The 23991-nt window shown below is 35.7% G+C and overlaps 1 protein-coding gene and 1 non-coding gene across 6 annotated transcripts; both read right to left on the bottom strand.

Annotated features, from left to right (window-relative positions):
* Positions 1-999: 999 nt before the first annotated feature.
* On the bottom strand, positions 1000-23221 carry LOC105044522 (ribulose-1,5 bisphosphate carboxylase/oxygenase large subunit N-methyltransferase, chloroplastic). 5 transcript variants are annotated; one of them, XM_073257206.1, is made up of 15 exons: positions 22973-23221; positions 21670-21776; positions 21443-21506; positions 21238-21348; positions 21020-21079; positions 18752-18859; positions 17835-17904; positions 17570-17632; positions 17400-17467; positions 15829-15864; positions 14101-14184; positions 4675-4808; positions 3133-3221; positions 2886-3034; positions 1000-1314 (listed from the first exon to the last, which is right to left on the bottom strand). In XM_073257206.1, exons 1-15 carry the CDS (start codon positions 23099-23101, stop codon positions 1150-1152), a joined length of 1437 nt encoding a protein of 478 aa, XP_073113307.1. In that variant the 5' UTR covers positions 23102-23221; the 3' UTR covers positions 1000-1149. The 5 variants fall into 5 exon arrangements, with proteins under 5 accessions (XP_073113307.1, XP_073113308.1, XP_010920758.1 ...); XM_073257207.1 differs by having other exon boundaries at positions 4675-4802; XM_010922456.3 differs by having other exon boundaries at positions 17400-17480; positions 17570-17610.
* Positions 8548-8653, bottom strand: LOC140858219 (small nucleolar RNA R71). Its single transcript, XR_012141788.1, has one exon. It is a non-coding gene; the product is annotated as a small nucleolar RNA R71 (small nucleolar RNA).
* Positions 23222-23991: the final 770 nt, after the last annotated feature.

Here is a 23991-nt window from a genome sequence, read left to right as displayed (position 1 = left end):
ACCTTCGCACCCATCCACCGTTGGATCCCGGTCAGAGTGATTTGTACCGCGAGCGCCTGAGCCAGAATTGAAGATGGGCCAAGGTTCAAAAACGAGGAGTGAGATTCTCCAGACCACCGAATTCATGGACCCCGTTCAAAGCACCAGTATTCCAAATTTCTAATGAAAATGGTAGGCGATGATTCCGTAGCATTTTTCTAAGTGAATTTTGTTTTTTTTTTTTCCTTCTTTTTTTTGATTAATGGTGGATGGCCAAAAATTTTTAATTTTCAGACCATCAAATTTGAAAAGTAGCATTTGATATGATGATGTGAATACAACGGATATATGCTCAGTTATATGTTTGCATGTGGTTACGTAGATTCTATATACTTCAAATTTCAAAAGCACAATAAGTTTATATTAATATAGACTTGTCACTCACCCGGTGCATCAATTCTACCAAGGGAAAAAGCATATATTACTTTTTTTTCTTAAAATAATCAGAAAATGTTATCCAAGGGAATCAAGCTTTTTGCATCTGATGTTTCCACACTCAATTGTTAAAAGAAAGATTATCAAACACACCGTAGTGTATCATAGGTATAGTGCTTTCATCGTATCCATTGATACCGTACCATATTATAAATCTATACTGAACTCACCGTAATGAATTATCCCAAATATATCATACTATATCGTTATCAAACCAATACACAATCTCATATAATACTGATAGTCAATATGCCTCACCATCTCATTTTATACATCGATACTGTAACAAAATGATACTGGTATAGAGTTGAATACCGAGATGATGAACCTTTATTTTCTATATTTTAGATTTACTCTCCAATCTAAAGGGATGGCAAGTAAAAGGAATGTAACCACCATCTAAGAGAAATTATTCTCTTACTTGTTCAGATTTTTGTAAACCCCACGAAGAGTTTTTAGTTATCATGAACCATTGGTCAAGTTTTCACTCACTTTGTAAGATCTCCGGTACCATTTTACTGCATGGGTAATCAAAGAACAAATGCACATATAAAATTGGTAAGTTAATAGGTTATAAATAACAACTTTTGATGCCTGATGATTATATAGAAGATACTTCACAGAATACAACAGATTGTGAATCCTAAAGCAGTGAATTATCAAACGGTTCCCGTTCTAGCGTGCGTTTTCACTGGATGCTGATATATTTGCACAGTAATTGGTCAGCCAGGCACATGCAGACTGCAGAACTCGAAGCTCGCCCTTGAGGAGATCTTTTGCCATTTGTCTTCTAATGGAAAGTTGGTTACCAACCCTAGCATTATTCAAAGACTCAAGCACCTATGCCACAGAGATGGAAGAAGAAAAAGGAAAAAAAAATGCCGTGACCAAACCTTTTAATAGTCTGATATACCTGAATGATTGCAGAGATAATTTTTATAAAAAAAATAAAAAAATAAATACATATTTAAAAATAAAATAAAATTTATATTTTTTTTAAAAAAAATAAACGCTTAAGTGCCTCTAAGCATTTGGTTCCAGTGTATAATGTGCCCTAACAAGGTTTGCAAGTGCTGCCACGGTGTGCTCTGTCCCAATTGGAAAGCCAACCTATTTTCTGGGTCAATCCAGGAATGACATTCCATCTGAGGCAGTCCACCATGAAGCAGCCTTAATCTTTAAAAAAAGTAAAATTTAAAAAAAAAAAAATCTAAGCGATGCTGAGTATGCTATCAACAGGGGAGGAGAAAGAAACCAAGGTTTTCAACTTTGAACATGCTTTTGTATTTAGTCAGATGGAAATCATTTGACAAATGGCCGTAAATCTACCGATCTTGGAGATTTAAAGAAGATAATTAAATATAAACCAGTTTTAGTTCATATATTGGTCTTTTTTTTCTTTGTCAACAATATAAAGATATCTGTATACTAAAAGAAAAGCATCTTTAAAAGGGAAGTGAGACTCCTGGCTTCACCCACTACATGTGAGACACATGGCCTCACATCCAGTCAAGCTAGGCATTTTAGTTATATACAGCAGATATTTTAATCAAAATATATGGAAGGTAATCTCTCATAAGAGATAAAACTATCCGATGAGAAACATCTATTTCAGGGTCTGCTGCCATGGATGAATGGAGAAGAAGGAACAAAAGCTAACCCTGTGATAGATGTATGCATGTCAGTGTACAGGAATTTTAACTTTTTTTCTTGATTTGGAATACTTGTTATTTGAAATACATCATAAAAAAACTCTGTCATTTAAAGGCCACTCACACATGCACAAACTATGTAAATATTTTTAGCAATGAATGGTGGTGACCCCATGTTTAGAAGCTACATGTTGATTTTCTTACTACAATTTCTGAAAAAATGCATGAAGCAATTCAATATCAAGAGAATAAAATGCTATTTTTCGCATGAGAATGAAAGGGTTCTCGTGCAGAAAATGGAGTTAGCATCTTCAAATTTTAAAGTTGATCTTCCTGTGGCCAAATTTACAATTGGACAGGGTATAGTTAGCACATTCCTATGTAGACCATCCATGATAAGATGATCGTGGTCATCAGATGCATGGACTCATAATTTTCATCCTCGGCCTACAAACCAAATGGCTGCTAGGGGTAGACTCCAAAGTTCTTGTTAAAAATTTGTTAGTGAACTTCTTAGCCATAGATGCGCACTAAGATTGGTACCTGTGTCAGCTTTTAGAGTGAAAAGTGTTATATATGCAATGACTTTGTAAGCACAGTACTTCTACACACAATTCTTAATTAATGCCCATTAATGGCTAAGAAGTCACTAAACTCAATTATAGGATACTTAGTGAGAAGTGCAAAGTCCCAGATAGGCACATATGAGAACCAGTCAAAAAATTTCAATCTCATATTATAAACTTCACTGGACTTTACCTTGAGAGCAGAATCATAATCCCGAATCATGGGGATAAATAGTGAAAGCAGCATGTGATGAGCCTGAATCTCTCTATCCCTGTCGGTTAAAGTGCGTCGTGCCAATCTGCCATCATCTTCAGCAGCCTCAACAGTCAAAGCTTTCAGTTCTGTATGTGAAAATCCCATCAACCGAAAAAGAATAATATTAAATGCAGTTACATGAATCCTTGTGAAACACTTTGCGGTGACAAAGAAGGATTTCAACCTTCAAGTGAAGTAGCAGATAAAACCCGACAATATGCACGGAGAGCCTGGGGGATGCCTTTTCCCTTTCCACTTGCAGACTTAACCTCCCTAATTACATATACCATTATTTGAATTAAAAATTGAATGTGGTTAACTAATTCTAAGCAAATTAATAGAAAATTATCAACTATATGTTGATCTTGATATGTGTGTGTGTATGTGTAAAGTACGACCTCCAAAATGACCTAGTATAGACTGACAAGGACAGTAAGATAACATGAGCATGCATGTCCAAGGAAAAAGGAGCTGTTACTGTGTCTGCGTAAAATATTCTAATTTTAGGGAGACCTGAATCTACACACATTCTAATGAAATCAAGTGAAGACCTGTCAAGGAAGACTATAAAAGTTTGTATGCCCACCATTCATGGAGCTATTATGGAAATAACAACCGCTTAAACTCCCAAAATCTTCTTCTAGCATGCAATTAATATAATAAACATCTTTAACTTCACCAGCTGCCACTTTTACTAAGAATTCCCTCCTGGTCTAGTATACTTTTCAAAGAGTAAAATCATTGACACATTTTAAGTTAATGTTAATCCAGTTTCTCTGTAACTATCAACTAATTAATCATGGTAGCAAGCACTTTGGTATGACTTGCTTAACTTACTATTGTCAACAAGTAGCCATCTAAGTAGGCCGATGTTTGGATATAATCTTCCAGTAGGCAAGTTTCTGGTAAACTAGCATGATATACAAAGTCTTGGTTTAAGTGGCGGATAGTTGGTTCTTCTCCAATACATGAGCAATTCATAATGAGCAAGCCTCAGCAAACCTCTTTGGTATCATCTTTAGACAGAATGTTTTAACCATTATTGTTATGATACAACAAACAATTCATCATTTATGATAATTTGACTTTGGGATAGAAATAAATGTCATAGTAGGATACTAGGATTTGTACTTGAACCATCTGGTGTGAATTACTATTTTATGCTTACCATTGATCTCCAAGTTCTATATGATAACGCCAAGTCAGCTTTGTATAGGTCTTCGTTCCCCATAAAACTATTGGCACGAGACAAACATTTTCACCTCACCATGGCACTCGGTGGCGTTCTTCATACATATGCACAAACAATATCGATCCCCTTACAACTTGCAAGTTTCACGCTGTGCACCTACCTTTTAACTCTGCCTATTTAGCTCTTGTCATCCAACCACCTCAACATCCTTCAAACGTGCTTAACACCAATTAACCTACAAAAACTCTGTCCAGCTATTTAATAAATTTTAGATGAAAGGCCTTATTAACAGTGTAAAACAAACTCCTTGATTGTAATCTTTCTGCCTGCAGCAATCATGGAACACCCTTAATCACATTTCAGCACCATCTATTTCACTTGAAGTCTACATCATTCCATTTTAAGCATATCTAAATATTATACCATGTATAGGTGAGTTTTCCTTTGCATACAAACTGTAATAATTGTATGTGTTTTTTTTATCTTAAAGTGGTCTGTGAAATAAAAATCTGGAGAGCATAAACTAATACCAACTTGATAACAAAGGAACTCTTTGAACCATTGAAACCACTAGCATCCACGATCCTTGGCAAGCAATGGTTTTGCAGAAGTTCCGATTTAATTTGATACAAAGAGTCATGGAATGGTGCATCCATCAAAATCTGTACCTGAGATTGATTGAAATAACTTCTGTTAAATGAAGGGAAATCTGAGAGCATAGGTACACAAATTGAAAGGCTCAAATAATCTAAATGGAAAAATGTGCAATTTTGATGATCATGGTTATATAAAGCTGATAATGATAGTACAGAAATGCAAAGCATAAGAAATATAGACACTGATGGAGTTAGATCTTAGATATCAAGGAGGATGCAGTTGATATGAAATTTCAACCAATCTTAAGGTAACTCATAAGTTAGAATAAATATGGATAAGCATGGAAGTTTTTCATATGTGGAATTAAAAGGCCAAGCAGTCATCCTTGAAGGTACACCTTTCTTCACCATCAGTAGCTACAACTTCTAGTGTAACTTCTTAATATACAAACGGTTAAATAAATCTCCAATTATGTGGCATAAGAAGTGCAAAAACTCAAAAGTCTCATGGAGACAACTTCATGTAGATATGTCAAATTTCCCTAGAAAGACACACTAAAAATATATCCATCATGTCATTTTCGAGTTGCCCTACCAAAACCAAAACCACCTTATCCCATGTACCCATCACCGGCTTTATTCACAAATGTTTTGTTGTTGTTTTGCAGACTTTGCATCCTTTTCTTTCAATGAATCCATCCAGCTCTACATATGCTAACAAATGTCGAACCTTTTCACCACAAATCATATCCCTTCTTGACTGATGTCATCTTCACCTTTTGATATTCACAGTTCATTTCTTGCTTTTGTTTTGCTACTCCAAGGTCTCCTTTGTAACACTGTCATGTTCTGAATTTTTTAAATAATTGTCCCAATAATATCATCTCTGCTAATGTTACACACATGAAGCAACTAGACAAGCTGCAAATAAACTAATTTCTTATTTGGATGTGATGGTGGCATTTTTTTATGAGATATTTTGCAATCAAAAGCATCAAAAATTAGATTAAATCCACAAGTCCATTGTGTTTTCTTATATAGTAATCAACCAAAATAATTGTGTCATCCAGAAAGAGGCAAAATGAGAAAACTAAAGAATTGTTTGGGGAATCTTTTACTGATATAGCCCCAACTTTGGCATGGAATCTCCTTCTCAGATATCTCCATTCCCTATTTGATATAAGTGCATTGCACTTAATGGTTTCTTCTTGTCATAAACAGGAGTTTGTCACTGATAAACACTTAATTTAAGTCATTTAAAGCAGAAAATTATATTTAATTTATTTTATTTATTAAGAATTTGATGTTTCTTTTTATGTTTTACAGGAAAGATAATCGCCGATACAAAGAGTCCGATTCATAGATCAAAAAGATTCAAGTTTAAAGAAAATTGGACTTAAAATAAAATTAAAATAAAAGAAAGACGCATCCGGTATTATAGAAAATGAAGATACTATGCAAGGAATCCAAAAAGGATATAGATGTCATTGTGAAGAAACAAAAGTTTCTTTTTGGAAGTGGAATAAAAAAAAGGGTAGCGTGAAGTTGTTCCTGGGCACGCGCGTGAGCGGCGCAGACGCACAACGGGCGAGCGCGCGGACGGACGCGCGGGTGTGGGCGCGAGCGCGGGCGGACGCGAGCAGGCGCGCGCACAGTGGGCGCGGCAGCGGGCATGCGGGACGGTGGGTTCGCGGGGAGAATTTGGCATGGCAGACACAGTGGCGAGCAAATTAAAGGAAAAAAAATTTTATTTGGAAATGCTTCAAGTGAAAAATTTTGTATTTTCTTTATCTGTTTGTGATCTTTTCATCTCATCCATCCATTTTTTAGTGATTAGTATTTTCTTTAGTCCCACATCGGAAAACCATGTAAAACTCCTCCCTCCTAACACCTATAAAAAAGCTTTTGTACTCCCATTGGAGGGGGAGCCCAGAAATTCTTCTAGAGCCTTGCATAGAGGAATAGAAAGGGACTACTTCATGAGCAGCTAGGCTAGCAGTCTCGGGAGTGGAGAAGAAATTTTGTAACGACACAGAGATGGTTTATTGTTCTAAACTTTCCTGTATTTCTTTATATGCAATAAAGATTATACTTTTTATTTAAATTGTCATGAGTTCTTTATTTGCTCCCTTTCATATGCTTTTATTTATGCTTTCTTGTTAGATTAATATTAGGAACAACTTTTACTTTCCGGAGACGCGCCGTGATCTACGGATACGGGGCGTGCCGAGGAAAGAAGAATTGTTTACCTAGTACTTTCTGGAGACGCGCCGTGATCTACGGGTACGGGGCGTGCCGAGGAAAGATAGATATTTTTTCTAAGATTAATCACATATATTTAATTAAAAAAGAGATACAACTCTGCTAGTGCGAAATTAATTCAAAACTTCCGAGCTCTTTATTTTCTAATTACATCAATTTTAAGATAATTTATTTTCTAAATCAAATACAATGTTTCTTTCTTTTATTTTGCAATCTCAATTTAGCCCAATGTCCCTGAGGATACGATCTCGACTTATCCTACCTACGTAGTGAGTAGAGTTATTTTTGGTGCTATCAACGACTACGCATCAAATTTTGGCGCCGTTGCCGGGGACCTTGGCACGGTTGAAATAAAAAAAAAAAAAAAAAAATCACTGACATTTCATAACACTTAACTAAAATAGCGTAACCCCAAATATAAAAATTTCTAACTTGATTGGACACCTTGTTTCTTTGCATCTCATCTCCATAATTAACTTTAAGGGTGCAACCCATTAATTAAGATAAGGTGGGGATTTGATCACCCTTCCTTGGCCCACAAATCACTCCCTTGTATTTGCATAACCTAGACCTTAATCTAAAATCAACTAGACGTCAGCCCTAAAAATTTCGAGCTTAATAGGACAAGAAAGCTCTAGAGTTGAACCGAGTGTGGATTGGTTAATTACTCGGTGTCTAAGGCAAGTGGTTAAAGAAAGTGGTTTTCAATTGGTTCCGTTGACTGACCTGGCCAACTCAGTTGGTGTCTAAGGAAAGCAACGAGCAGGGAACCTCCCACATCTTACGCTTATCTGGCCGAATCAGTTAGTCAGTCTTGAGCTTGGAGTGCTCAAAGGCGGTCTTGAAAGTTAGGAGCTGTCTAGATCTAAACCTTAGGATAGAGAGTCTATGTTTGTTTAAGTTGATTGCAATTAATATCTAAACATTAACTAATTTCTCTCTTTTCATAGATTTAAGATTCTTAGGTTATTCTCTTTAAATTTTTTTCATTCTTTTCTCACTTTATTATAAAAATATATATATTATAAAAAGAAAAAATTTTCTGTGTTTGCTCTACAGTATAATTGTAAGGTGTATGCTTGGTCGTAGATCGTTACGACCAGAAATCCAACCTTTTGATCCAGAAATAGAAAGAACCTTTAGAGCCAACAGACGTAAAAATATGGACCGAAATCAGGAGAATGATCCACCCAAGCAACTGAAGGAGCACTTTACTCCTTCCACATATACCTATTCTCCTTGTATTCAAGTGCCCCCTGTGGAGGCCACTCAATATGAAATTAAGTCCAGTATAATCCAAATGCTACCTTCATTTTATGGACTTAGTAATGAGGACCCTTATAAACATCTTGAAGAATTTCTTGAGATATGCTCAACTGTCAAAATTCACAACTTCTCCGATGATGCTCTTAGGTTTAAATTATTCCCTTTCTCACTTAAGGACAAAGCCAAATACTGGCTACATACTTTGGATTCCATGACTATATCAACCTGGGACCAGCTGCAAGGAGAGTTTCTCAAAAAATATTTTTCCATAGAAAAAACTAATCAAATAAGGAAAGCCATAACAAGTTTTTCCCAATTAGATGGAGAAATGTTTCATGAAATATGGGAGAGATTAAAGGACCTTATTAGAAAATGTCCCCACCATGCTGTACCCAAGTGGCAGTTAATTCAATATTTTTATGATGGGCTCTCTGAAAGACATCGACAAATGGTCGATGCATCATGCGGTGGGACATTCATGCTGAAAAGTGAGGATGAGGCATGGCAACTGTTTGAAATTTTAAGTAAAAATTCATTACATCATATGTCTGCCTCTATTAGAGATAAACCCATGTTAAACCCAAAGAGAGGTGGAATATATGAAGTAGGAAATGCCATAGATATCCATCATAAGGTAGATGAATTGTCCCAAAAATTAGATCGTCTTCTAAATACTGGACAATCTCCGATTCCACCTAACCCAATCCAAGAAGTTTGTGCATTGTGTGCAAGTCCGAACCATTTTGTTAGTGAATGCCCAGCCGCACCTCAATTTTCTGAGTTTGTGCATGAGCAGGTTCAACAAGCTCAAGTCCAACAAGCTCGCAGACCAGAAAACGATCCATATTCGAGCACTTATAACCTCGGCTGGAGAAACCATCCAAATTTTTCTTGGAGACCACAATCAGTGGTTGGTCCTGCCACACCTCGATCTCAATATCAGACCCAACATATAGGCATGGACCATACCATCAATTTCAAAATGCTCCTCAACCGTCTACTACTGGTCATAGCTCAGCTTTTGAGGAAAAAGTTCTGAAAGCACTAGAACGATTAGAAGTCAACACTCAGATTCTTAACTCCCACACACAATCCATTGCTAAGCTAGAGACCCAAATAGGTCAACTAGCGACTGCATTCAGTAGGAGGGAAGGAGGAAAATTACCTAACCAACCTGAGAGCAACCCAAGAGGGCAATTTGTGATTGAGAGTTCTAATACCCCAGAAGCTTTTTCTGAACATGCCAAATCAATCATGACTCTGAGAAGTGGGAAGGTCATTGAACACACTAGTAAAACCAATGAGACTGACCCTAAACCTCTAACCGAAGCCAAATCACCCAAGAACAAGGAGGACCTGAAAATAGAGAAGGAATCAACTGCACCGGAATCATCTTACTTGCTTAAAGTCCCATTTTCGGATGCCCTGAAAGCTCCTATTCCTGCAGATAAGAAGGGAGGAAAACTCGATGAGATGTTGGAATTATTTAAGTAAGTCCAAATTAATCTTCCCCTTCTAGACGCAATCAAACAGGTCCCTGCTTATGCCAAATTTTTGAAAGATTTGTGTACCCAAAAACGTAAATCTAGATCACAAATCCCAAAGAAAGTACGCCTCACTGAACAGGCTAGTTCTGTCGTCCAGCATGCCACTCCTCCAAAACTTAAGGACCCAGGAGCCCCCATCATTTCCTGTGTTACAGGAGATTATCATATTGAAAAAGCTCTTCTGGACTTAGGGGCAAGTGTGAATCTTTTACCTAGTTCGGTGTATGAACTTTTTGGATTCGGAGAACTGAAACCCACATCAGTCACACTGCAATTAGCCGACAGATCAATTAAGGAACCACGTAGAATGCTTGAGGATGTCTTGGTCAAAGTAGATGAATTTTACTTTCCAGTTGATTTTCTGATTCTCGACATGGAACTAAGTGGCAACCCCAGACAAATTCCCATTATCTTAGGACGACCCTTCCTAGCTACAGCAAATACATGCATTAATTGTAGGACAGGAGTCATGGACATATCGTTTGGGAATAAGAAATTGAGACTGAATGTGTTTGGTGCTTCCCAAGGACCATCAATGGATAGTTGCTTCGAAGTAGATACACTAGAAGACATTATAGAAGATGCAACACCCACAATTCTAGTACCAGACCCCTTAGGTACTTGCTTGGCTCACTTTGGAGTGTATGACTTTGAGGGATATATGAAAGAAGTTAACACCTTGTTGGATACACCACACGATAAAACCACTCCTCCATGGACAATCAAGTATGAGCCATTGCCCACCTTTTGTTGGTTTTATTGCATATGACGTCTGGCTGAAGACGTTAAACTTAGCACTTTTTGGGAGGCAACCCAAATTTTTTTTATTTTGTTTTAACTGATCTTCATTTTTTAAGAATAAAGGACTGCTCTGTATGGAAGAGTCTGTCAATAAACTTGACATCTGGTTGAAGACGTAAAACTTAGCACTTGTTGGGAGACAACCCAACGATTTCATATTTTTTTTACTTTACTGCAGCTGCAGGAATTTAGAACAAGAGCCTATTAATCAATGAAGCTATCTTCAACTTTCGAAGTAAAATTATCCCAGGTGCACTCTCTCCTTTTATTTTCTTTGCTTTCCTACTCCATTGAGGACAATGTAGATTAAGTTGGGGGGAAAGAAATTAATCAAATCCTCGAGTATAGTCAAATAATTAGTTTTGTGTATCCGAATTTTATTTTGATTAAGAATTAATTAGGCATCCTAAACAATGAATGATTAACGGTCAAGATAATTTTAGAGAAACTGAGGAATAAATTATTAAGAAAACCCAATGAATGGTAGGGTTTAGACTAGACCAAATTTTAGGAGTGATTCTACAACCCTCTTCTTACTGATCTCAATAAAGAATCTGCTTCATGAGAGATTGGGTAGAAAGGTCGAGGTATGCAAAAATTCTTCTTAAAATTTACTAAAAAAAAAAACAAAAAAAAAACAACATTGGTTTCCTACTGAGTAACCGGGCCCTTTCGCCTAAGTAAGCTTGTGGTTCGCGTAAAAAGGTAGGCAATGTTAAAAAAAAAAAAAAAAAAGAAAAAGTAAGGGGATTAAATTGCAAGAAGATAATAAACCTCTTTCCCATTAAGTTAGAGGATTTAAAGAGTAAAGTGGAGAGTTGGTGAAAGAAAAGCTCTTGAAATTTCTTTAGTTAATACTCAGCCACTAGTTGGGTCAAATTGATAATCCAATGAAATATCTCTTTAATGGTCTGACCAGGTATCATCTACCTTTTGGGATGTCTAACCTAACTTTTGATTTAAGACCGAGTCGGTACACAATACTGATATATCTATTTTACTCGAGGACGAGCAAAATTCAAGTTGGGAGATGTGATAAATACTTAATTTAAGTCATTTAAAGTAGAAAATTATATTTAATTTATTTTATTTATTAAGAATTTGATATTTTTTTTTATGTTTTACAGGAAAGGTAATCGCCGATACAAAGAGTCCGATTCATAGATCAAAAAGATTCAAGTTTAAAGAAAATTGGACTTAAAACAAAATTAAAATAAAAGAAAGACGCATCCGGTATTATAGAAAATGAAGATACTATGCAAGGAATCCAAAAAGGATATAGATGTCATTGTGAAGAAACAAAAGTTTCTTTTTGGAAGTGGAATAAAAAAAAGGGTAGCGTGAAGTTATTCCTGGGCGCGCGCGTGAGCGGCGCGGACGCACAGCAGGCGAGCGCGCGGACGGACGCGCGGGCGGACGGACGCGCGGGTGTGGGCGCGAGTGCGGGCGGACGCGAGCAGGCGCGCTCACAGTGGCGAGGCAGCGGGCACGTGGGACGGCGGGTTCGCAGGGAGAATTTGGCATGGCAGACACAGTGGCGAGCAAATTAAAGGAAAAAAATTTTTATTTGAAAATGCTTCAAGTGGAAAATTTTGTATTTTCTTTATCTGTTTGTGATCTTTTCATCTCATCCATCCATTTTTTAGTCATTAGTATTTTCTTTAGTCCCACATCGGAAAATCATATAAAACTCCTCCCTCCTAACACCTATAAAAAGGCTTTTGTACTCCCATTGGAGGGGGAACCCAAAAATTCTTCTAGAGCCTTGCATAGAGGAATAGAAAGGGACTACTTCATGAGCAGCTAGGCTAGCAGTCTCGGGAGTGGAGAAGAAATTTTGTAACGACACAGAGATGGTTTATTGTTCTAAATTTTTCTGTATTTCTTTATATGCAATAAAGATTATGCTTTTTATTTAAATTGTCATGAGTTCTTTATTTGCTCCCTTTCATATGCTTTTATTTATGCTTTCTTGTTAGATTAATATTAGGAACAACTTTTACTTTCCGGAGACGCGCCGTGATCTACGGATACAGGGCGTGCCGAGGATAGAAGAGTTGTTTACCTAGTACTTTCTGGAGACGCGCCGTGATCTACGGGTACGGGGCGTGCCGAGGAAAGATAGGTATTTTTCCTAAGATTAATCGCATATATTTAATTAAAAAAGAGATACAACTCTGCTAGTGCGAAATTAATTCAAAACTCCCGAGCTCTTTATTTTCTAATTACACCAATTTTAAGATAATTTATTTTCTAAATCAAAAACAATGTTTCTTTCTTTTATTTTGCAATCTCAACTTAGCCCAAGGTCCCTGAGGATACGATCTCGACTCATCCTACCTACGTAGTGAGTAAAGTTATTTTTGGTGCTATCAACGACTACGCATCAGTCACCTTCAGGAAAACCTACCTTCAAACCCTCAAGCAAGGGATGTGGCAGGGCACCTTTGAAGACCAAGAAGGAAGACTACCGTGGAATAAGACTCCAATGGGTACACTTCTGTGCCATGGAAAGGGATCACTTTTGTATGATATGTTGGAAAGAAATGGAATCACATCTTTCTAGAAGTTTCATATTCAATCAGGAAGGGCATCTGATCGGTTTGAAAACTTTTCAATAATCTAAAGAATGATGTGAGTATGAGAAGAACTTACGTAACCTGAGATGTGAACCCAAATAACTGAAGAATATCAATCACAGAGACTAGAGCTAATGCCACTCTTCTCAATTACTAAAATATTGTTCAGCCTGTACCTACATTTAGAATGCTCTTATACCCTTATCTCAAAAAACTATTCCAAGTCAAAATAAAAGCCAAGCATGCTCTTCACCTTCTAGGCAAAATTTCAGACAACCGACCATGCAGTTAAACAACCCCAACAATACACTTTCCAAAAAATGAAGCGAAGTTATCCCTGATCTTATCTATGATCCTTTCTGCCTGCTTAATGGCATGCATTTGACTTGATGATAGCTGATATATTTTTAATTTATATAAATGATTGAAGCTGTTTTTCTCCAACAAGAGAACCTTAGCTTCTCCCACAAATTTTCCGCAAATATATGTGCTTCATTTGAAGCCAGAGCATCTTACTTATTACCTTCATAAAGCTTCCTGTACTTTTGTTAGGTAAGTTTCCAGTACTCACTTCTAGGTTTATCTCATCTCATATTTTGATAATCGTCACTCCACAACAGGCATTACATACATGTAATTACTTCTAAAAAAAAATGTCGATGGAAAGACATAAAATGAACTCGAAAAGTTGAATTACCTCCAAAAAGGCATTATTACATACATGTAATTGCAGAATGAACGGCAAGATATATATCATCAATAGTGCAATCAAAAGCTTAATAAAACCTCATGCAGATTAAATCAGGCATGACACATAAGAAGGAACATGCTATAGGTTCGAAGTAAATCTGAATCTCATCTTATCAGATTGCTTAGCATAACAGATGTTTCAACAAGCTAGAATACAACCTGATCATAAGTGTTATATGGAAGAGTAAAACCAAAGTCCAGCAAGAGTGTAGCATTAGAGAACTTCCCATATCTAATCATTACCTGAAAATGAAATCAGGATTTTGTCAAATCCCAATTATAATAAGTATACAGATATATATTCATTCAAAGCCGCAAAGACTCACCAGTACCATAAGAACCAAAAATACAGCCAATTCTCGTACTAACTTAACCCCGTGTGATTATTCCTATACAATTTTCTAAGTATATATAGGCAACATAACAGAACTTCAATGAATAAGCAATATTCGGGAATATGGTGATACAGAGCATGAACACGATGACCGATTGCAGGATACATGATGCTTATAGAAGTGGCAACAAGGATGAATTCATAAAAGCATGATCAGTTGCAGCTCGTCCTATCATGGAACTGGATACCGTCAAGTACGGTGAAATTCCACAGCAGCAACTTGAGATCAAAAATAGTTATAAACATAAGATTAGATGACATGACAGCCTAAAATCCTATCATCATGTTCTATTCCATGAAATCCATTTCTCAACATTGATTAAAAACATAAAGGTAACTAACAATTAGTATAATAATAATCCACAAGTATCACTCAATTAAAACACAAAGCACACTATAGTTTATCAAATGCCACTGCAATGAAATTAGTTTAAATGTGAAACAAAGCAAAGTAAACTAAAGTTGTGCAGAACTACTAAAAATCTTCCTTTGTTTTCTCAGTACCATTGAGAATTTATGACTTATTAGCATATGAAAAAGCAAATAATTGTTTACACCTCCACCAGAATATTAGATGGAAGGCCAAAATAATTTCTGATTCACAGTCTTGTCCCAACACATGCGATGGTGGATTGTGAGATTGGGTGAATTTGGAGGATGAGAACAAAACAAGGGGTGAGTTGTGAAAGGAATGGATAAATCAGTTGCAAGGTGTTCTTTTTTTTCCCCCTTTTTTAGAGCCATGTTTTCTTCTTTTTCTTCCTTTTTTGGTGCTGGAGGGATGAGATTTCTATGTCCCACTGATTGCATCCATAACCAACAAAGACATTCATAAGTGTTTGTTTGGGGCTGCAACAGTCACAGTAAATTCTTGTAATTGTTGAAATGGCGGAAGTGCCACCATGTTTTGTATTTTCTCTGTAAATAAATGTGGGGGCATCCTGCCATCTCTATGGTGAAGCAATCTATTTTGCTTGGGTATTCTGGCCCCATGAACAATAGGAACTTTGTATATGCACACAAAAAAAAGTTGGAAAAAAAAGAAAATCAAACTACCAATAAATGTTCCTTGTTTTTTTTTTTCAAGGGCTAACAGTTAAACATATTGCAAGAAAACTTTCACTTCAAAGGACTAGATCCTGCATGAATGTTGGAGACAAAACAGGATACATATAAAGCAAATGAGGTATTGTACATAAATGGTAAATCTGATGTATCGAAGACCACGCATCACCTTGTTAGTTGATGATGCCTGAAAATATACTAGGATCAGATAAGAGTACTTTCAATAATGAAATCCAAAAGAGAAAGGAATTCAAACAATAGGCACAGGACTAATAAGGCCAAATGACAGGAGCTAAAGATAACAACTAGATGTAATTTTTCACACTCGCTCAAGCCATAATATTATATAGCCTTCTATGAAATTTCTCAACAGCAGAGAACATATAAGCAAAGAAATTTCAAATAGATTCATTCAGATATGCTCTGACCTGTTCGCCAATATCATAATTTTGATCAGCAATAACCTGCATACAACAGTATCACAAATTCGCCATTCAGAAATGAAACATCCAATTTCATATTTTTAAATATACTGACGGTTATAACATATAATTAAGCATAAAATAGAGAGATCAATCATCCACATAATACATAATTATATTGAGGTTGGCTCACACTGGTGAACCATGAAACAATGCAACAGGTTTTATAGTAAGCATGATGCCAGATCATGAATTAGCTCTTTCAAGACTGAGGCACCCAAAAAAAGAAAGAGAATAATCTAGTCCATCTACTTTCAAGGGATGATCATTTAGTGAATTCATTACTTGGTTAAGGATGCAATAAGGATCCTCAGGAACAACGTATGCCATTTTTCTAGATTAATTTTTTTAACTGTCTGGAGTAAAATTTTAGAGAACTTTTGTGACTTTTCTAAGTCACATGACGTCTTTGACATATGCTTAAGATACCATTGAACCACTAAATGGCCCACCTGTTAATTTGCACCTCAGAAAAGTTTACAGTGAAAATAATTGTACTGACATCAATGTTCCACTTCATTGTGTTACCACTTTACGTGGTTCCTTGAATCCTTGCTTGGCATACTCTCAGTGATTGATACTTAATATTTCCGGTAAAAGCACACAGCAAATTAACATTAATTATTACATGGAGTAATGGTGAATTTGTTCATAAAAAGTTTCCTTTAAGGAATGTCCGCTAATGTTTATGCAATGCGAAGCAAATCTTCGATGATTAATTCCTTCCTCGCCCAAACTAGAACTATACAATGGACAACATCATAATTAGATGTACAAAAGAATACTAGAATATTGTTGCGGGCAACACAAACACTAATAGAACCTAGATAATTTCAGATTTTTCCAACACAACATTTCATTTCAAGTGGTGGAATCATGGAAATTTGGTGATAATGCTCCACAGAGATAAGTCCTTTTATCCATAAAACCCCCCTTATTGTGATAATCATAGCATTACTTTCGCATACTCATTGAGGAAAATTAGAATACATGACCAAAGGCTCAATAGCTTATGTTCTTGAGCATCTCCTCCCTTTCACAAACTCCACCAATGAATGCAGTATTCTCTTTTTAAGTTTTAACATGCATTTCACTGATAAAAGATATGTATTAAGAGAAAGGTCATGAATGTGCTTACAGTCTATAAAGTTCAAAGTGCTCAACAACTAAGTGCTCCAAGAAGTAAAAAGAAAAATGACTTGCATGAGTTATTGAGTGGATGTAGAATGGACACAAAAAGTCAAGCCTAGATCTACCTAAGTTTGAACTAAGAAACAAAAAGAAAAAAAATAAGTAATAGTTAGATAATTTTTGTAATCAAGATAATTTGAAGTATCTCCTTTTTATGTTCAAAGCATGTATTTTTTTTCTGTCACCATGGCAAAGCATATTTATCATAAGATATTCTCACATAGCACATCTATACAAGTATAACAGAAGGAAAGCATGCATTGTACAACAAAAGGGAACCGCGCATAGAAATATGTTCAGCCAAATACAAAGTAAGAGAGATGTACCTCAGATATTTTTTTATCTTCATCGCTGAGTAAAATTGCATCAGAAGTGCCATCATGATTGAGAAAATCTGCAAATGGAATCTAAAAGCTACTAATCAGATTGAGAATGTGAAAGAAAGCATACAATAGGTGTAACTTTTTACTAATATGTTTTATCACAAAAAACATACCAAAGATATGCCCTTCGAGGTTGCCCATGCTCGAGATGTAACTGTGAGGTGCCATCAAAATTACTAGTTTACAATTTGAATTTTTTTGGCATCAGATAAATAAAAAGATCACACAAATAACATAGCACTGTAAATTCACAAAGAGCTTGAAAATAACCATACAAAAGTAGAAAAGAAAGATTTTAAAGACTAAATAGACTCATATAGAATGCTTGCTAGTTATAGGTGATGATAGAAAGCCTTGCAAGGTCTAGCTGGAACATACCCAAAGCATATGCATGCATGAAGTCCTCCAAGTGGACATCACCAAAGGTCTGGGGAAAATGTTCCAGAGCCTGGCAAAAAAAGTCAAACATAGTGACTATGACTAACCAAACAGAGAAAGGATATGAACTAGGATGAGAAAGATCATAAATAACTTATGCTTGTCAACTATCTTGTCAATTACTAACAAAGGAGACATAGTGATAGTGAAAAGTAAAATGGCAGTAAACCATGATAGCCTACCACAGACAGATGAATCAATCTTCCAAGTATATGAAGATATTAAAACTAGAAAACTATTCAAAATATTCAAACTACCTTAGGAGTTTACTACATTGTATGAAACCTGTGAAAGTTAAAGAAATCAGTTACCTTTCACAACTTATGAAGTTATAGATGAGCCTGAATGATATGTATGGGTAACAACTAAATACTCTTAGAAAATGAGTAATATTAGCCTTTCTTTTAAAATACAGTGTGAAACCAAAAAAAAAAGGGGGGGTTGGGAAGATGAAGAAACACAAAGTTCTTAAACAATACAATTTTACCCAAAAAAATAGACAGATAGAATCTAGAAGCAACTTTACAACGAAATGCTTGAAGCAACAAACTGATAGTTAACTATCATAGTCGTACAGAACAGAAGAGGCAGATAATTTGTGTCAGAAATGTGTTCTGCAGAAGATTTGGACCACAAATTAAAAGAATATACAACTAGAATATGATATCATGTCAAGTAATTGTAAGAAGGGAAAAGAGTTTGTGGGCAACAATAGACTTGAGCCTTGAAAATTGTTTTAGTGTCATTTATTATGAAGGAAGAATCTTATTCCAGCATCTATACTTTCTAATTGAATGAATAAATGAGCACAAATTGGCTAGCAATCTAAATAAACAGGTTCTTAAGATGATACAAACTGGTCGAAGTGCTGAAAATTCCTTCATGATGTAAGCCTTTTGGTCGAAGGTTTCTTGATACACTGGGCTTGGACGAATCATCTCCAGTTCATCTTTACTCCAGAATATCTGAAACGATTTGAATACAATTTACCATAAGCGCTCCCAAAAATGTCATTTCACTTTAAAAACTTAAACAGAAGCAGTGGCAAAAAAGATGGAAAAAAAAAAGGTACATTGCAAATCAATAAGAGATAACTTTTTAAACATTTATATGTCACCCTATAATGCAGTGTGAAATATAAAGAAGAAAACCATTATAATAATGATGTACATGCATTGTATATTTGTAGTTCTAGGAATCTAGTGGTCTGACTGGGAAAGCTTTCTCCTTTGATGGAATACTATATCTAGAGAGAAGGTTGGCTTCTGGATGAAGGCATAATAGATTTGCAAAACATACATCTGACACTCCTTTGGGATCTCATTGCAATACGACATATGCCTGAATAAAGAAGTAGCACCAAAGTAAATATCAAAGTTATAGAATAAAATCTTCAATTACATCATTCCTTGTTACAAACACATGTGCACACATACATAATCTATATAATCATAATCATAATCAGCTGTCGTTTTTCCAACTATACAAGGTCAGCTTTATGGATCATCATTCACCACATATTCCTATCTAAGGCCACCTTTGATATTATTTCACGTTCTCCATATTGTTCCTCACAACCTCCATCTATGTTAAACTAGATCTTCATCTTACTTTCTATAACCTTCAACATGAACTAAAGCACTTCTCCTTATAAGTATCCTCATATCATCATGGTACATGTCCATACCATCTTAATTGATTTTTCATCACTTTCTCTTAATTTGTGCAACTCTTATAGCTCCTCTAGTATATTCATCTCTTAATATATCCATCCTAGTTTTGCCACACATCCATCATAACATTCTCATTTATGGCAAACTCGATTTGTTTTCATATATTTTCTTTATTACCTAGCACTCTAAGCCATACAACATTGCAAGCCTTACTGTTGTTATATAAAACTTTCCCTTAAATTTCCAAGTTATACATATTCTAGATGCGCCTCTCCACTTCATCCAGTCAGCACTAATTCTATTACATATATCTTCATCTATCTCCTATTTATTTTGTACAATATATCCTAAATAACGAAAGTGATCACTTTGTGGTATCTCTTGCCCATTAATCTTAAATGATATTATGTCTTCATTTATATTCTCATTAAACTTGCATTAAATATATAGATACATATATATTTGATAAGAATAAAAAGGACATCACAAAGTACGAGGCTCCCACTATTGCAGGATCTAGGGAGGATCAAATGCATGCAGCCTTACCCCTACATATGGAGAGGCTGTTTCCATGATCCAAATCCATGGCACTCAATTCAGTGAAACAACTTTATCATTGTGCCAAAGCTCGCCCTCTATATATTTGATAACAACACACACACACACACATATATATATATATATAGAGAGAGAGAGAGAGATTTATGATATTATGTTTCATTCCTATGATCAACTTAAATATGCCATGGTGTGACTCCTAGCAGATATGAAATCCCAACCTATATCACTCACAAACTACAGCTCCACAAAATTCATATCTAACTTTTGACTACCAAGCAAACCAAACTAAGATGAAAGTAAGCACTTGCAGATATCATTAGCATAATCTGGAAATCATCATCATCCAACTCAGTTTCGCTGAGTAATGGAAAACTGATTTCAGGTAGAGAACCAGCTAAAGATAACTTCTTCAAATCTTACAATAAATGATAAATCTTAACATATTGTGGTTTATGACCCTGCAAAAAAAACCCAATGACACCACAGTCCACATATGTGATCGAGATTATGAGATTAAACTTGTTCCTGAAGTTCATCTTTACCAGGACTCAATCCATCCAAAACAAACCCTTCTCTGCAAGCAATCAGTATGGTTAATTTCCTACTTGTATTGACAGAACTTCATCCTCTCCATTTTGCATGAAGTGAAAAAAATCATGCATTCTCCTCATCAATAGTTTATAGTATCGCCTTTTCTTCGGTGGAATTCTATTGCTATTAAACAAGACATCTTGCAGAAATATGTAGAAAGGGAAAATAAAATCAAATGGAGCAGCAAATGTAGTCAACATTCTAAAGCAATAAGCATTGTGGAAACAAACAAATTTGCAATTCCCTTCTGAGTATCTTAGCACTTGTCATTTTCTTTCAACTCAAAATATGTATATGTACCGTGTTATGCATCTCATCCATTTGAGGAAGACAATTAATATATGTCGCCCATCCAGAATTCTGCACAGAAAGAAAAGGACAACAAAATTTGCAGTTGTTTGTGATTCACAGGTATAGCAAATTTAATTTCATGATTGCATGGAGCACAAATTCCTTAACCAATAGATCAAACTTTAGCGAGACTTGATAAGCTCAGGATATATTTCAGGGATTGATACCTGACCCAGTTTCCGCTCTGCTAGAAGAACTGCAGCAAGTCGTGATATATTTCCAACATCATGAACAAGAAACGGCTCAATGTCTGAAGGGAATTTATCTGAAGTCATTTGCTGCATAATTCACAAGCAAGAATGTCCTTCTTGATGCTTCTGAACAACAAAACATACCAACTGCAATATTTATAAAAGTCAATCAGGAACTTACAACATTGTAAGGAACCTTCAAAATACAGTCCCCAGCTTGAATGCATTTTGATGCAAACAATGATCTGCAATTGGAAAACAGCCATTTTGTGAAGCTGGCATTTAGCGATAAAGCTTGAACACAGAATGTATTTCAAAATAGCAAGAAAATAGTACTCTAAGTAAGATGCTTGTGAGGAAGCTAAAGAAACAGGCAAGCTGAGTAAATATTATTTCTTTAGAAGAAACCTGCCATAGACAGAATTTCCAATTGATAGCATGGAGGATATCTCAACACCCGCCTTTTTCTGCAACCATGACAAGAACTCATTGCTTTCGTTTTTTAACTGGCAGTCCTGAAAAGGATTGGAGAAAAGGAAAATCAGAAAAAACTTTCCACATAATGCAAACAGAGATCTTTACGTTTTGAATAGTTTATCACAAAGAATCATACTCTTTTTAAAACATAGTGATTCAGAACATATCTTCAGGACACAAGCATGAGAATCAACAAATGACTCACAAGTTGTAGTCAGTAACTTATTCAAACCACACAAGTTTGAGGGAAAAAAATACTGCAGCAAAAGAGATTAAATATAGATGAGCATTTGCAGCACACCTAAAAGGGGAAAAAACGGTGGTTGAGATGCAAGGAGATGGAAAGGGCACAATTAGGAGAGCAGAAAATATAACCCCAAAAAATTTAATAGTTACTTTATAAAAATTATAAAGAGGGATTCAGGTTTGCAAGATAGCTTTTAATAGGTATTTTCAGTAATACATCATTTTGTATGCAAGATACTTGACTCCTTTTTGGGAGTTACAACCACATAAGGAGACAAATTCTTCACAAAAATGAAAAGAAATATTTCAGTCAAGAAATCTATACAACAGATTTATGGTTTGTTTACACAACTGTCATATGTTCTACCTTTTTATGAATTTGTACGTTTAGTGTAGATGGATGTCGATACCAGATATTGACGGCATTGTCACATATATTTTCATTCATTTAAAATGATGAAGCGACAACATCCTTAAACCCAAAGACTACGCAGAAAATCAACAAATTGAGTCACGACATCATAGTTTGTTACTCATATACTTTTTGTTTCTGACCAATGTCAACCATATTGATATCTCGGATGTGGACCCTCGTCTTTGGGGGTTTACATTACATTATCTAATCGAAATAACGGCATGCTATGCATCACGGGATATAAGACTGACAGAACTATAACTGAAGGATCACAAATAAACACAATCCAGTGATTTTGTCAACTGTTCTTGAATTTTAAGTCGAATGATGTATAAGTACCCCAAGATCAAGAAACTGTCAATTCTGTCTTCTTCTAGTCAGAAAATTCGTGTTGCAGGATAGCTGTGAGATCACATTCCCAGTTTTCTACCCAATTAAAGATTACGAAGAAGGTTGGGTTATTGCTATCTCTTAATAAAAAGATTCAGTTCCCAAAACAAACAAAAGAAATCTAGGTGTAGCAAAAGCAAGAACGAGAAGAAGAAGAAAAATAGAAAGACCGATGAAACGAACCTTCGAGGCGGCGGCGGCGGCGGCGGCGGCGGAATGGGAAAGCTTGCAGTGAGGGCACGAAGGCGGAGAGAGCGGGAAAGGGAGGAACAGGTGAGAGTGGAGATGAGCGATTCGAGACCCGAACCGCATTCGCGTTCAGGTGGTATCGCGGCCGGGAGAAACTCGCAGAGTCGTCGCGAACTGAGAGAGAACGAGCGATGGCGTGAGATTTATAAACCTCATCCATCCATCCTGTCACCCCCCAACCAAACAAAGCGTTGGGGATGGGCAACCTGTAGGGGTCCGGGTTAACCGACTCCGCACGCGGCTTATTCCCAGCACGTGCGCCACATTGTCGTAGCCGCTCATTTTTATATAATAATATAAGATGTACGCTTGATGAATGGATCTCGTGGAACGAGTGATTTTAATTGGTGACATATACGTCCAAATGATGCATATGTTATAGGGAATAATTTCTCCGAATCATAATGGATAGTGTCAAGCATAAACAACCATTTCTCTCTCTCAACCAGTACAGGAGTTATAATGCTAAGCTGTTGGTCCATCTTGTATGATTTGAAATTTTGATTTTTAAAATTTTAAAATAGTAATTATCATAGTAGTAACATTGAAAAAAAATTCGATCAGAAAAATAATGATTATCATAGCATCAAGATATCATAAAATAACAAAAAAATAATAATATTTTTATCCAAATTATGGTTAAAAAGAAAAATAATGATTTTTCGAATGCCAATAATTTTTTTAGATAAAACTAGTAAAAAAAATTTTTTTAAAATATTATATTTTTAAAATGATAGAATAAATGAACTAAAAATATTATTATTTCTATTATACGTTAACTATTGCACTGATATAACAACCAAAAAGTTCTCATTATTATCGTGTATAATATAAGTATCCCCTTCAAATTCATAATAGTCACTGTAATTAATGCCTTATAGCCTTTATGTTAGGTCATGGATTGAAGTTGCCGGATGAGTGAAGCAATAGCCTTTTATATGACATTCTATATT

Source organism: Elaeis guineensis, chromosome 5, assembly GCF_000442705.2.
Source record: "Elaeis guineensis isolate ETL-2024a chromosome 5, EG11, whole genome shotgun sequence".
Lineage (NCBI taxonomy): Eukaryota > Viridiplantae > Streptophyta > Magnoliopsida > Arecales > Arecaceae > Elaeis > Elaeis guineensis.
This window is presented reverse-complemented; position numbering and strand designations above follow the sequence as displayed.